Consider the following 12,270-nt stretch of genomic DNA (forward strand, 5'->3'; position numbering starts at 1 on the left):
TGACGGTGCGATTTTGGTAGAGCTTCACCACCGCCACGCCCTCAATCCCCACTCCACACGCCCATTGAGGCTTCACAAGGGCACGACCAGCGAGCCTTACCCACCATGCCCGTCTCCATCGCGCGTCTGGCCGGCCACGCCGCGAAGCGTGTGTGCCTGAACGCCGCCCGCCCACAGCTCCGAACCGCCCTCCCTACACGGCCAATTGCGCGCTCCCTGTCGACAACCGTCGCCCGCCGCTATGCTGAGGTCGAGGACAGCCAGCGCATGCGCATGGTCCCCACCACTGAGGACTTCAGCCGCCCCATCGAGCCCGAGAACGCAGAGGACCAGGCGGCGCTCGAGGAGGATGGCGACGTCCACAGCGAGCGCAAGATTCGTCACTACACAGTCAACTTTGGGCCCCAGCATCCCGCCGCCCACGGCGTGTTGCGTCTGATTCTCGAACTCAACGGAGAGGAGATTGTGCGGGCCGACCCCCACGTTGGACTGCTGCACCGCGGCACGGAGAAGCTCATCGAGTACCGAACATATCTGCAGGCCCTGCCCTACTTCGACCGTCTCGACTACGTCTCCATGATGACCAACGAGCAGTGCTTCTCCCTTGCTGTTGAGAAGCTGCTGAACGTCGACATCCCCATCCGTGCCAAGTACATCCGTACCTTGTTCGGCGAGATCACCAGGATCCTGAACCATCTCATGTCCGTCTTGTCCCACGCCATGGATGTTGGTGCCCTCACACCTTTCCTGTGGGGCTTCGAGGAGCGTGAGAAGCTTATGGTGCGCACTTCGTCGCTGCATTAAGGTGCACGAGAGCTAACAGATGCAGGAATTCTACGAGCGTGTCTCTGGCGCCCGTCTCCACGCCGCCTACGTCCGCCCCGGTGGTGTGTCGCAGGATCTCCCCATCGGTCTGCTCGACGACATTTACCAGTGGGCTACCCAGTTCGGTGACCGCATTGACGAGACCGAGGAGATGTTGACTGACAACCGTATCTGGATCGGCCGTACCAAGGGTGTTGGTGTCGTCTCTGCCGCCGATGCCATCAACTACTCCTTCTCTGGCGTCATGCTCCGAGGATCCGGTGTCCCCTGGGACATCCGCAAGTCGCAGCCGTACGACGCATACGACAGGGTCGACTTTGATGTTCCCGTCGGCGTCAACGGTGACTGCTACGACCGCTACCTCTGCCGTATGGAGGAGTTCCGCCAGTCCCTCCGCATCATCCACCAGTGCTTGAACGACATGCCCGCTGGCCCCATCAAGGTCGAGGACTACAAGATTGCCCCTCCGCCTCGTGCCGCCATGAAGGAGAACATGGAGGCCCTCATCCACCACTTCTTGCTCTTCAGCAAGGGTTACACAGTGCCACCCGGTGAGACCTACAGTGCCATTGAGGCGCCCAAGGGAGAGATGGGTGTCTTCCTTGTCTCGGACGGTAGCGAGAGGCCGTACAGGTGCAAGATCAGGGCACCTGGATTCGCACACTTGGCCTGCATGGACCAGATCTCGAGAGGGCATTTGCTCGCTGACGCGGTCGCTATCATCGGCACTATGGATTTGGTGTTCGGTGAAGTTGACAGGTAAAGGATGGTGGTTAGAACAAAATGAATTGTGCTAGCTTGAGATACCAGGCGGCTGGCTGTACATACTGTACCCCTACTTTTTCTTTTTGAAGTCAATCAACGTTTGCATGTTCAGTATGTCTCTTGTCTTGCTAACTGCCTTGCATTTGCTCTTCATTCATGCGTGACGAGCCGGATTTCATTAGCTTTCGAGCGACCAGTATGAGCTTGTAGTCTGCGATTGACAGTCTCCTAACATGCTGGCTCGATGGCGCCTGCCCTCAGAAACGCGGTTGCCCGTACCAAGCCCGTACGAAAGTCTGTACCCTTGTGCTCATCAGGCTTGGCTTGACGCTTATCTGAACCTTGGAACACCGTTACACCTCCAACGTTCCCTTGAGCCATCTCTCTTCAATCCACCTATCGCTTCGAACTTTGCAGTGGCCTTTAACCTTGATTCTTGCTCACATGGATTCGCCGTTTCTTGAGTGCTCGTGCAGGGGATGACACCGGCCATCCCGTCCCGTCCCGTGCTCGATCCTCATGGCATCATTCGCTCTTCGCTCCCTCCGAGGATCTACCCCACTATGCCCATCAACATCTTGATATCGCACCGATTTGATGCTCGCAACTCCACCAACTTCAAGGTAGATTGCGCCAGATCCAGTGTGATGGCGAGCATATTCTGCCCTACTTCGGCGAACAATGATGGAGGGTGCGGATGATACTGCGAAATCGGTAAGGCTGATGTGGTTCTCTGCAAAGTCTCATGGCGCAGCACCGTAAACATGCTCGCCATTGCAGCTGTGGTGTCGACTTTGGCCGAAGCTATCGTGCACCATCGCCCAAATGGAGTACTTCTGTGCATCTGGAGCAATCTGTGGCGCAGTCGCCCATGACGCTCAGCTTGACAGGGTTCGTAGTATGGGCCTGCTCCACCAACTGCGGGGTCTGATGCGGTACATATCGTTTTGGGACAATATCTGAAATCTTGCTTCCAATGTGGCTTGCCAGTCTTGAGGAAGAGCTATAAGAAGGGGGCATCGTTCAACTGTGACAGGACATCAACACAACACCAACTTCCTGATCACAACCCTACCAACAATCTTCAGTCATACTAGTCTCCTTCAAGACACCAAATTCATTTGAACATGTCTTACAACAACGACCGCGACAACTCGTCCTACGGTGAGGACCGCAGCTCTGGCTACGGCAACCGTGACCGCGATGATGAGTACTCCTCAAGCCGCAACGACAATTCCCACACAAACCAGCAGTCGAGCGGCTTTGGAGACGACAACGACAACGACAACGACTCCTACTCCAATAAGAAGTCGGGTTACGGCACCAACGACAGCACCTTCTCCGGTGGTGTTGGCCGCAGCAACAATGACGATGATTCCTATGGCCGGCAGAGGAAGGAGTCCGGCTTCGGGGTTGACAACAACGACACTCTAGACTCCAGCGACAGCACCAGGCACAGGAGCTTCGGCGACCAATCTGGCGCTTTCGGATCGAAGAACGACAGCGGCAACAGTGGCTACGGAAACAACGACGATGGGTACTCAAGCAACAAGTCTTCTGGCTATGGAAACGACAACGAGAACTTGCCTAGCTCTGAGAAGCTGAATGAATTCGGCAACAACGACAAGGCTTCGTATGGAACCAACAAGAAGTCGAGCAGCTACAACGACAACGACTCCAACGAGGACACTTATGGATCCAAGAAGTCAAGCTACGACAACGACAATGAAGACTCGTACGGATCCAAGAAGTCGAGCTATGGCAGCAATGACAGCGAAGACACGTATGGATCCAAGAAGTCCGGCTATGGCAATGACGGGTCGAACAGGTCGGGTTATGGCAACGATGACAATGATTCGTATGGCTCGAAGAAGTCGAGCTATGGCAATGACAACAACGATTCGTACGGATCCAGCAGGAACGACCGCGAGGAGTCTAGCTATGGTAGCTCGAGGCGCGACAACGACTACTAAAGGGTGTCGATCGCTCAGTGGATCTGGCTGGGTATGTATCGGCTAGTTCTGTGATCAAAGTGTGGCGGGTCACCAGCTGCTATGTCTTTTGATGATGGATAGGCTCCGATCCCGTAGATGCTTCATGTTTGGAATTTCGTATGGCGCAATTGAGACTTTCTTGCTGTCGTACCAATTTGACTTGTCCATTCCAAGCCCTTCCTATGCTGTTGAACGGCTTCGCTCCGTAGGCGAAGTGATCAGTGACTAGCGTTCTTCCAAACAGTAAGCCCTCACTTCACTCTCCATGAACTTGGACATCAATTGAGATCTGCCAATTCATAACGCAGCCCTCTGTTCACACACGTAGCTCATACAGCTTAACCTCTACCGCGCCACCATCAAAAATGAAGTACGCTCTTACACTCGAACTTCACTTTCTAGTAGCTCTCGTGAACGCAAAAGTCGTACCAGGCCGAAACCCTAGCATACATCGTCAAGATCTCGCGTTCCATCTCAACGATGGTCAAAATGCCGGCACAGCTCCCGTATTCTCTTCCAACAGCACCGTCATCATCGCCGCAGACAAATGGAGCGACGCCGTCGACCGCGGTACCAAGCTCCTCGACGGCATGCCATCCAACGACGCTACCGCAGCAACGCTGTACGGCTTCACGACAGGTACTGCTGTATCTCCTCTCGATGGCGGCTTGGCCGAGAAACTGCGCGGATGGGGCTACAACGATAACACTGCAACATGACCAGCGCTTCGGGCCACATACTGTCCGAGGTTTTAGCGGACCTGGGCATGGGAACAGATTCATCGCTCGAAGAAGCGCTTGGCGGGCTGGGACTGTTCTGGTCCAAGGTCAAGAGCTTGACATTTACCAAAGAGAAAGCTTTGCTCGGGGTTTCCTCCAAAGGACTTGAGCCTAACAAGCCATGAACATCATGGGTGTTTTCGATAGATCTTGATCAGCAGCCTTCGCCTCGATGATCAGTGTGTTGAGTACCATGATGGTTCGAATCCTCGAGCTGCCTCTTTTGGATGACGAGTGGGTATTTTGAAGTCTCGTTGTGGGTTCTCGCTTGACTCAAGGTCTTGGTGTTGCTCCTTCGAGTCGCTTTTGATCCACGTGGCCATATTTGTGAAGACGATGTGCATTCATGGTTCGTCTCCATGACTGCCAAAGGTGATAACCCCCCCCCCCCCCCTTAGATTGCACTTTGGGAAGGAAGCCGCAAGAGCAGTCCTGAGGATTCCAATGTACCTCGAGGGAATACCGCACGATTAGGATGGACCTGGGCAAGAACGATATCATGAAGTTAGTGCTTGGTCTCTCTGAAAACTCGGTTCAGGACGTTCTTTTGCAAGGGTGTACACCGCAAGTCTAATCGTTTTTGTTGATGCCCGGTGTACATCACCTAGCACCTATGTCATCTTGGATCTATTGTCGCATTAGCCCTAATCCATCCTAGTCCTCACAGTGGTTTCCTCCACACAAACCGTAGCTCAGATAGTAACAACACTACACATGACATCCATACTTGTGCCTATTGAGAGTTTTGGATACACGACTGGGAAACAAGGGTCTCAAATAAATGCTCGAGAAGACTTTCCTGGCTCAGTAGGCAGAAACGCTGTAGTCCTCTCGGTAGCATCTGTTCCCACGATGGTATATCTCCGGGTGGCACCTCAGTAATCGATTCGAAGACCACGGCCGAATGGTCAACACAATTAGGAATTTGTACGACGTCTGGACGTTGGGACGTTGGGACGTTTGGCGGCACGGCAAAGGCCCGCAAATGGCAAAGCAAACATGTGGATCGCTTGTGCGGATGCGGCTCCCCGTGCTTGGATTGATGGATTCACTTGGCCCCTCACACGACCTCCACTCCTTTTCGTTAGAACGCAGAATTTGATTTTGCATACGATGGACGCCTGAGCAAGTTCCTCTCGCCGCTGCTGACCAAGCTGAGCACGCGAGCAGTCTGGCAGGTGCGAGAGGATGTTTGATGTTGAATTGCCAAGATGGAAGTGTGTGAGAGGAGTGCCAAACTATTTGTCTTGGCTGGATCATTGTGCACACCCGAGGCTGATACGTGAGATGATGAATTGGGGAAGGCGTGAGCCTTGACGCAATCGGGCAGAGAGGAAGTGGCGCCCCGTGCATGCATTTATGGGATCGCCCATCCGTGCATCGCGACTCTCACCTGTGAACTGTCTAGCATCCCCACCGCCACGCCGCACTCACCTCTCAAAAGAGCCTCATTCTCCTCGTCTCTGAGTCGCCCGTGAAGACCCTGGCCGCGACGGCCCTACATATCCCTCGCACATCGACAGTCACACGAGCGCGCGCTCCGATACTGCAAACATGGGGCTCTCCAAATCGACGCGCATTATGATCCTGCTGGGTATCGACTCGGCCTTCTTCCTACTGGAACTGGTGGTGGGATATGCGGTGCATTCGCTGGCTCTGGTCGCCGACTCGTTCCACATGGTATGGCAGCTCAGCTTCGTGTTGGGAGGGGACGTAGCTAACATTAGCGCAGCTGAACGATGTCATATCGCTCCTTGTCGGACTCTGGGCAGTGAAGGTCGCCAACGAGAAGACTAATTCAAAGAAATACACATACGGGGTGAGTAAAGCGTTGAGGCTGAAGCTGAAACTGTACTGACACGATATAGTGGCAACGTGCAGAAACCCTCGGTGCTCTCGTAAACGGCGTTTTCCTGGTCGCACTGTGTCTCTCTATCTTCCTCGAAGCTATCCAGCGATTCGTTGAGCCCCAGGAAGTGTCGCAGCCCAAACTTGTTCTCATTGTCGGCTCTCTCGGTCTCGCTTCGAACCTCGTCGGTCTCGTACTCTTCCACGACGTCGGACACAGCCATGGGCCAGGTGGCCACTCGCACGGGCATGGTGACGAGCATTCGCACGCCGAGGAAGGACATGCGCACGGAAGTGAGGCGCACGATCACGCACACGGCCATGACCATGAAGAGAGCAGCTCTGCGCAGGCTCCACGAGCGCGCCGCAAGTCGGCCTCTGGCAAGCGTGGCCACCGCCACGTTCGATCTGGATCCCAGGGATACTCTACTCTCGATGAGATCTACGTACACCCTTCGTCGTTCAGGAACAGCATCATTGAATCTTCTCGCCAGGACGTTGACGATGCTGATGTCAGCGAGAGCGGTGATGACCAGCCTACTGAGCAGACTGCTCTCCTAGGCAAGAGCAACGGCCACTCGCACTCGCACGTACCGAAGAAGGATCACCACAAGAGCCATAACCACGCAAAACCAAAGGACCAGAAAGCTGGCGGCGGACACGGACACTCTCACGGCGACTTGAACATGCGCGGCGTTTTCCTCCACGTCTTGGGTGATGCTCTGGGCAACGTTGGTGTTATTGCAACAGCCTTGTTCATCTGGCTCACCGACTTTTGGTGGAGGTTCTACGCCGACCCTCTTGTTTCTCTCGTTATCACAGTCATCATTCTCCTCTCGGCCATTCCGCTCTGCAAGGCTGCGTCCCGCATTTTGCTGCAAGCCGTTCCCGAGAACTTGTCTATCGACGAGATCAAGGAGGACATCAATGATCTCAACGGCATCATCTCATGCCATCATCTGCACGTCTGGCAGCTTTCTGACACCAAGCTGATCGCCTCGCTCCATGTACAGGTCGATTTTGACTTCAAGGGCGAAGGCTCAGCACGCTACATGACCCTTGCTCGCCAGGTCCGCGAATGCCTACATGAGTATGGCATCCACTCCTCTACCATTCAGCCCGAGTTCTGCCTCGACGCAACACACGACCACTCGGCCGCTGGCTCAGAAGACGAAGCCACAGACTTTAAAGCACCAAGTGTCAAGGAGCCAGAGGCTTGTCTACTTGAGTGCCCAGACAGCTGCGGCAACGCAAAGCAGTGCTGTGAACCTGGACAGAAGGGCTGCAAGGGCAGCAATGGCTCATCAGCCTAATATTTCCCTTTCGTTCTGAACATTTGTCGATACTTGTACGATACTTTCCTTTTCATTCTTACATGATTACCCACACACGTATTAGCGTGCTATTTCCTATCGTTATGTATGTGTTACACTGCTTGGGTGGCACTCTAAGTGTAGAGGGGCGTATGATTACACAGGCTCAGGTCGGACGGTGGGTTGGACTGCCTTTGCCCGCATTACAAGAGGTTGCGTGACACCAAAAGTATAAACGAAACGGCCACAAGAAGCACAATACCATCTTTGTACAATCTTGATGCAATCATGCTGGGTATGCGTGATCCAATGAATGATGCAGGTGCGAGGTGACTTATCAGGCACATCGAATGTTGACCACACAAAGACAGCAGTAGTCACACGGCTCAACGCGCATCAAGAGGGGGTCGATCGAGCCTCATATACATCGCACACCATCTGGTGGCCGCGGAGCACACAACTCGCTCATATAGGTGTCGAGAAGCACACCTGATCCATGCCTTTTCCTTCTCGTATTCTTATCTCTGCTCTCCACAATCCAATGTCCGCTCGCAATCTCAAATCTCCATGTTTGACACTCTCACCGCATTGTCCGCGTGCTGATGCCGCGGTACAAGAGTCATTCACAACTGCCGCCCAGCACATCAAATAAGCTTATGCGGCACAGCCGCGCAAGCGAAGGCCTGTTATCTGCCAACATTTGTTTGATTGGTCTGAATGGAAAGAAGGTGCTTCGAGATGCAGGTCAGAATGTTGTGCTAAGAATCGTGCAGTGGAGTGATACGCATCGTCGTGCAGGGAGTGGTTGTCTCTGCCTCCAGAAGTCGTATCTTCACATGCAGGGCGTCCCTTACCCATCCTGACTCCACTCACAAACTGTGGATATAATACCAAGTCGCGACTCTTGAGAGTGTTCATGCACGCAACTGGATCGCAATCCAGAAGGCTGGGAGAACCGGGGTTAGGACAGGGATACAGCAAGTCTGTGGGCCCAGAAAGCTTAACACCGCCTTCCGCGAAAAGGAAGGAGCTTGGCATTACCATAACGATACTGCATGTGGGTCGGCTACTTTGGCGCGCGGATGAAATACGAGGTCGCAACAGCGGCTTTAGAGCGGGTGGAAGGGGATGGAGGTGGAAAGTTGGGGTGAGCGGGTTGTGATGGTGGGAGCGAAGCGTTAGGGGATGGGGAAGGGATTGTCGAAGCACTCGAGGGGATGGTGACTGCAGGATGACCGCGTACTTAGACACGAATCTGGTGGACATGACACGAGCATGATAATTTTGTAGAGGTGTGTGCACTTTGATGTTTGCGTCGAGACCAGCATGTCTCCAGATTTATCTCGTACAATGGACACACTATGCGCCGACATCGCTGTGTAGTCTACAAAACATACAAATTCTGACCTGGGAGTCACAGCACGAGTGTGCGATGTGTACATGTCCATGGTGGAGTGATATTACAAAGCACGTGGCGACGGGGATATGCTCAGCACGCCGGTGGGTTCTTGCCGAAGGTGAGCTGACCGCACGGCGATGTGGACTTGTACCTGTACATCACACGTACCCGCAGGTAGTGGGCGCGCGCTGTGTGTGGTTTTGTGGCGAGATGAGAAATGCCTTCGGCCGCGTCCGAGACTCGAGTCCCTGACCAGATGCGAAACTCTCGGGCTGGGAGATTGGTTGGTACCGAGAGATTCCCGGTGTGGATTCGGCAGAGCAAATTTCTTCACGGCATGGTGCTCTGGATTCTGTGTAGGGAGTCACAGGTTCGACGCGGATTTCGAAGGCGAGAATGATGTTGGAGGCGCAGAGATTCCGGACGTCCCTATCTATCGAGCTGTGACTGCTCGCCTGCCATGGCACAAAGATGGACTGGCGTTACATGCGCGCATTTACCAATACAAATTCTGGGGTTCCTGCAGATAATCAAGCCACTTATCTTTTGTTTCACTATCAACAACCCGGCACTTCGGCATCAACGCCAGACCAACGCGTTTTCGAAATCATGAACGTAAGATCACCAGGCTTGCAGCCCGCTTCTGGAAGGTGGTCGTGGGCGTGGCGAATCGGGCAGCGAGTGTGGTGCGGATCGTGGCGCGCTTAAGCCTTTCGCGAAAGCTTCGATTTTCTTCCACCCGGACGTTTGTACGGTTGCAGTTAGCGCAAACACTATCAAGACGTTACATCGTTGCTTGTCCGAGCTTGGGACCTTGGCCTCGGTCTGAAGCGAACGTCTACGGGATGTTAGAGGAGGGGGAGCTGAGTTAAATGGAGGAGAACAGCCGCTCGCTGGAGCTCAGGTGTCCGGATCTCTGAACTTCATCCTGTTCTTCCATTGATCGATTTGATCTTTGGTTGTATCGCAGACCTGTGTACCAGCCATGGCTACCGCACAGGAAACATCGTATGTTCGATTTTTTTTGTTCGTTGACTCTCATCCTAACAGTGTCACAGAGCCCACCAGCTGCAGCGCGAGCAGGCTGAGGCTAATCAGCACCCACACCTGAACGGCTTGTCCTTGACCAATGACAATGTCGCTGGAGCTGGTGTGACTGAAAAGGACTTCGTTGAGAAGCCTATGACCGCCAGCTCTGGTACCTCGGTCCGCGACATCGACGTTGACGATGGTCTCGGTGGTGTCAAGCCCACCCCGGAGGAGCTCCTGACCCTACGCAAGGTCGGTGAGCCTTTGCCCAAGTCCGCCTTCTTGGTCGCCATCGTCGAACTTTGTGAGCGTTTCACCTATTACGGTGCCTCCGGTATCTTCCAGAACTACATCCAGCGCCCGCTCGATGGCAGTGAGGGCCGTGGTGCTCTCGGTATGGGACACCAGGGAGCCACTGGTCTCTCTACCTTCTTCCAGTTTTGGTGCTATGTCACGCCCATTCTCGGTGCCGTCATTGCTGATCAGTACCTCGGAAAGTATAACACCATCGTTATCTTCTGCGGTGTCTACATCGTCGGTCTTCTCATCCTCACCTTGACTTCCATCCCTGGTGCCCTCCAGGGAGGCGCTGGTCTTGGTGGTTTCGTTGCTGCTATCATCGTCATTGGTCTCGGAACTGGTGGTATCAAGTCCAACGTCGCTCCCCTGATTGCCGATCAGTACAAGCGTCGCCAGATGGTTGTTGGCACCGACAAGAAGACTGGAGAGCGCGTCATCATCGACCCTGCGATCACCATCTCCAGAATCTACATGGTCTTTTATTGGGTAAGTCACGGCGCCCTGAGGCCCTGAGCGCAGTGCTAATAAATTTCAGTGCATCAACATTGGTTCTCTGTCTCTCCTCGCGACTCCATACATGGAGCGCGATATCGACTTCTGGTCCGCCTACCTGATGTGCTTGTGTGTCTTCTTCGTTGGTACCCTCGTCCTCGTCCTCGGTCGTAAGGTCTACGTCGTTCGCCCACCGCAGGGTTCTGTCATCACCAACGCTTTCCGCGTTATGGGTCAGATGATCAGGGCACGCAAGATGGATGGCGCAAAGCCTTCTTACCAGGCTGCTCTCGGAAAGACACCGACCACCCAGTGGGACGACCACTTCGTCGATGAGGTTAAGCGTGCTCTTGTTGCGTGCAAGGTTTTCTGCTTCTACCCCATCTACTGGGTCGTTTACGGCAATTTCTCTAACAACTTCGTCACCCAGGCTGGTCAGATGGCTGGTCATGGCATTCCCAACGATCTGATGCAGAACTTCGATCCCATCGCCATTATCGTCTTCCTGCCGCTTATGGATCAGTTCTTCTTCCCACTCCTCCGCAAGCACAAGATCAACTTCCCTCCCATCAACCGTATCACCGCCGGTTTCTGGGTCGCTTCTCTCGCCATGGTCTACGCCGCCGTTATCCAGCACTATATCTACCAGGCCGGCCCTTGCTACGGTCACCCGCTCTGCGCGGCCAGCGAGATTGACGGTGTTGCACAGGGCAACAACATCCACATCGCTACCCAAACTGGTGCCTACATGCTCATCGGTATCTCCGAGATTTTCGCCTCCGTCACTGGTCTCGAGTACGCCTACACCAAGGCGCCCCCCAGCATGAAGTCCTTCGTCCAGTCTATGTACCTGCTCACTAACGCTTTCGGATCTGCTATCTCTGAGGCGCTCAATCCTCTCCTGTACGACCCCGCGATCATGTGGATGTTCTGCAGTCTGGCTGTTGCTTCATTCCTTGCTGGTTGCTTGATCTGGATCCTGTTCCACCACCTCAACGATCAGGAGGATGCTATGAACGCTCTTGACCAGGATTGCGACGACCCTACTCTGCGCATGAGCAGTGTTCACAATGACCGCACTGCTGGCATGCACTCCCATCACGAGGAGGAGAAGGGTGCCACCTACGCTTAGATGTGTTTGTGGTAATGAACGATGTAATACATAGTATGATAATGTAGTAAATGCGTCTATCAGGGCTACATCGAATGAATAGAATCTCACTCTCCAAACATGTGACATTATGTCTGTGATCCCATACAAACAGCGCATCGTCTCTTTTGGATGCAAAAATCGTCAAATCCTGACAGCTTGCAATATGTGCAAGCGTCTTCTCTGAGCATGAGTGTCTGCTGAGTCCACAGGCGAGATTTAAATACACTTGGAACATATGATCGAACGTCAAGTTTAGGTAACGAACAACATGTGCCACTTGGAACCAAGAACTTGGAAGATCACAACAAGGCATTGTGACGTTTGAGTATTCTGAGACCAATCGTGGCGGGCGGTGAGCCGCGTATTGTGATCT

The 12,270-nt window shown here is 53.8% G+C and overlaps 6 protein-coding genes across 6 annotated transcripts; 5 read left to right on the top strand and 1 right to left on the bottom strand.

Annotated features, from left to right (window-relative positions):
* The first annotated feature begins 39 nt into the window (after positions 1–39).
* BU25DRAFT_394324 (NADH dehydrogenase I, D subunit) lies at positions 40–1,703 on the top strand. Its single transcript, XM_033704733.1, has 2 exons — positions 40–780; positions 830–1,703. The coding sequence occupies exons 1-2, from the start codon at positions 106–108 to the stop codon at positions 1,586–1,588; spliced, it is 1,434 nt and encodes a 477-aa protein (XP_033561104.1). The 5' UTR covers positions 40–105; the 3' UTR covers positions 1,589–1,703.
* An 872-nt stretch (positions 1,704–2,575) lies between these two features.
* BU25DRAFT_75162 (uncharacterized protein) lies at positions 2,576–3,781 on the top strand. Its single transcript, XM_033712081.1, has one exon. It carries the CDS (start codon positions 2,718–2,720, stop codon positions 3,561–3,563), a length of 846 nt encoding a protein of 281 aa, XP_033561105.1. The 5' UTR covers positions 2,576–2,717; the 3' UTR covers positions 3,564–3,781.
* A 168-nt stretch (positions 3,782–3,949) lies between these two features.
* On the top strand, positions 3,950–4,303 carry BU25DRAFT_422243 (uncharacterized protein; the record flags this gene model as incomplete). The annotated part of the gene is made up of 1 exon (XM_033708139.1): positions 3,950–4,303. The coding sequence occupies one exon, from the start codon at positions 3,950–3,952 to the stop codon at positions 4,301–4,303; it is 354 nt and encodes a 117-aa protein (XP_033561106.1).
* A 1,440-nt stretch (positions 4,304–5,743) lies between these two features.
* On the top strand, positions 5,744–7,804 carry BU25DRAFT_449077 (zinc/cadmium resistance protein-like protein). The gene is made up of 3 exons (XM_033709621.1): positions 5,744–6,043; positions 6,096–6,182; positions 6,232–7,804. The coding sequence occupies exons 1-3, from the start codon at positions 5,918–5,920 to the stop codon at positions 7,522–7,524; spliced, it is 1,506 nt and encodes a 501-aa protein (XP_033561107.1). The 5' UTR covers positions 5,744–5,917; the 3' UTR covers positions 7,525–7,804.
* Positions 7,805–8,098: 294 nt separating this feature from the next.
* BU25DRAFT_75172 (uncharacterized protein) lies at positions 8,099–8,830 on the bottom strand. Its single transcript, XM_033712082.1, has one exon. It carries the CDS (start codon positions 8,788–8,790, stop codon positions 8,179–8,181), a length of 612 nt encoding a protein of 203 aa, XP_033561108.1. The 5' UTR covers positions 8,791–8,830; the 3' UTR covers positions 8,099–8,178.
* Positions 8,831–9,908: 1,078 nt separating this feature from the next.
* BU25DRAFT_431919 (PTR2-domain-containing protein) lies at positions 9,909–11,876 on the top strand (the record flags this gene model as incomplete). The annotated part of the gene is made up of 3 exons (XM_033708687.1): positions 9,909–9,931; positions 9,982–10,738; positions 10,788–11,876. 3 exons carry the CDS (start codon positions 9,909–9,911, stop codon positions 11,874–11,876), a joined length of 1,869 nt encoding a protein of 622 aa, XP_033561109.1.
* Positions 11,877–12,270: the final 394 nt, after the last annotated feature.

This window comes from Macroventuria anomochaeta, assembly GCF_010093625.1.
Source record: "Macroventuria anomochaeta strain CBS 525.71 unplaced genomic scaffold BU25scaffold_19, whole genome shotgun sequence".
Classification (NCBI taxonomy): domain Eukaryota; kingdom Fungi; phylum Ascomycota; class Dothideomycetes; order Pleosporales; family Didymellaceae; genus Macroventuria; species Macroventuria anomochaeta.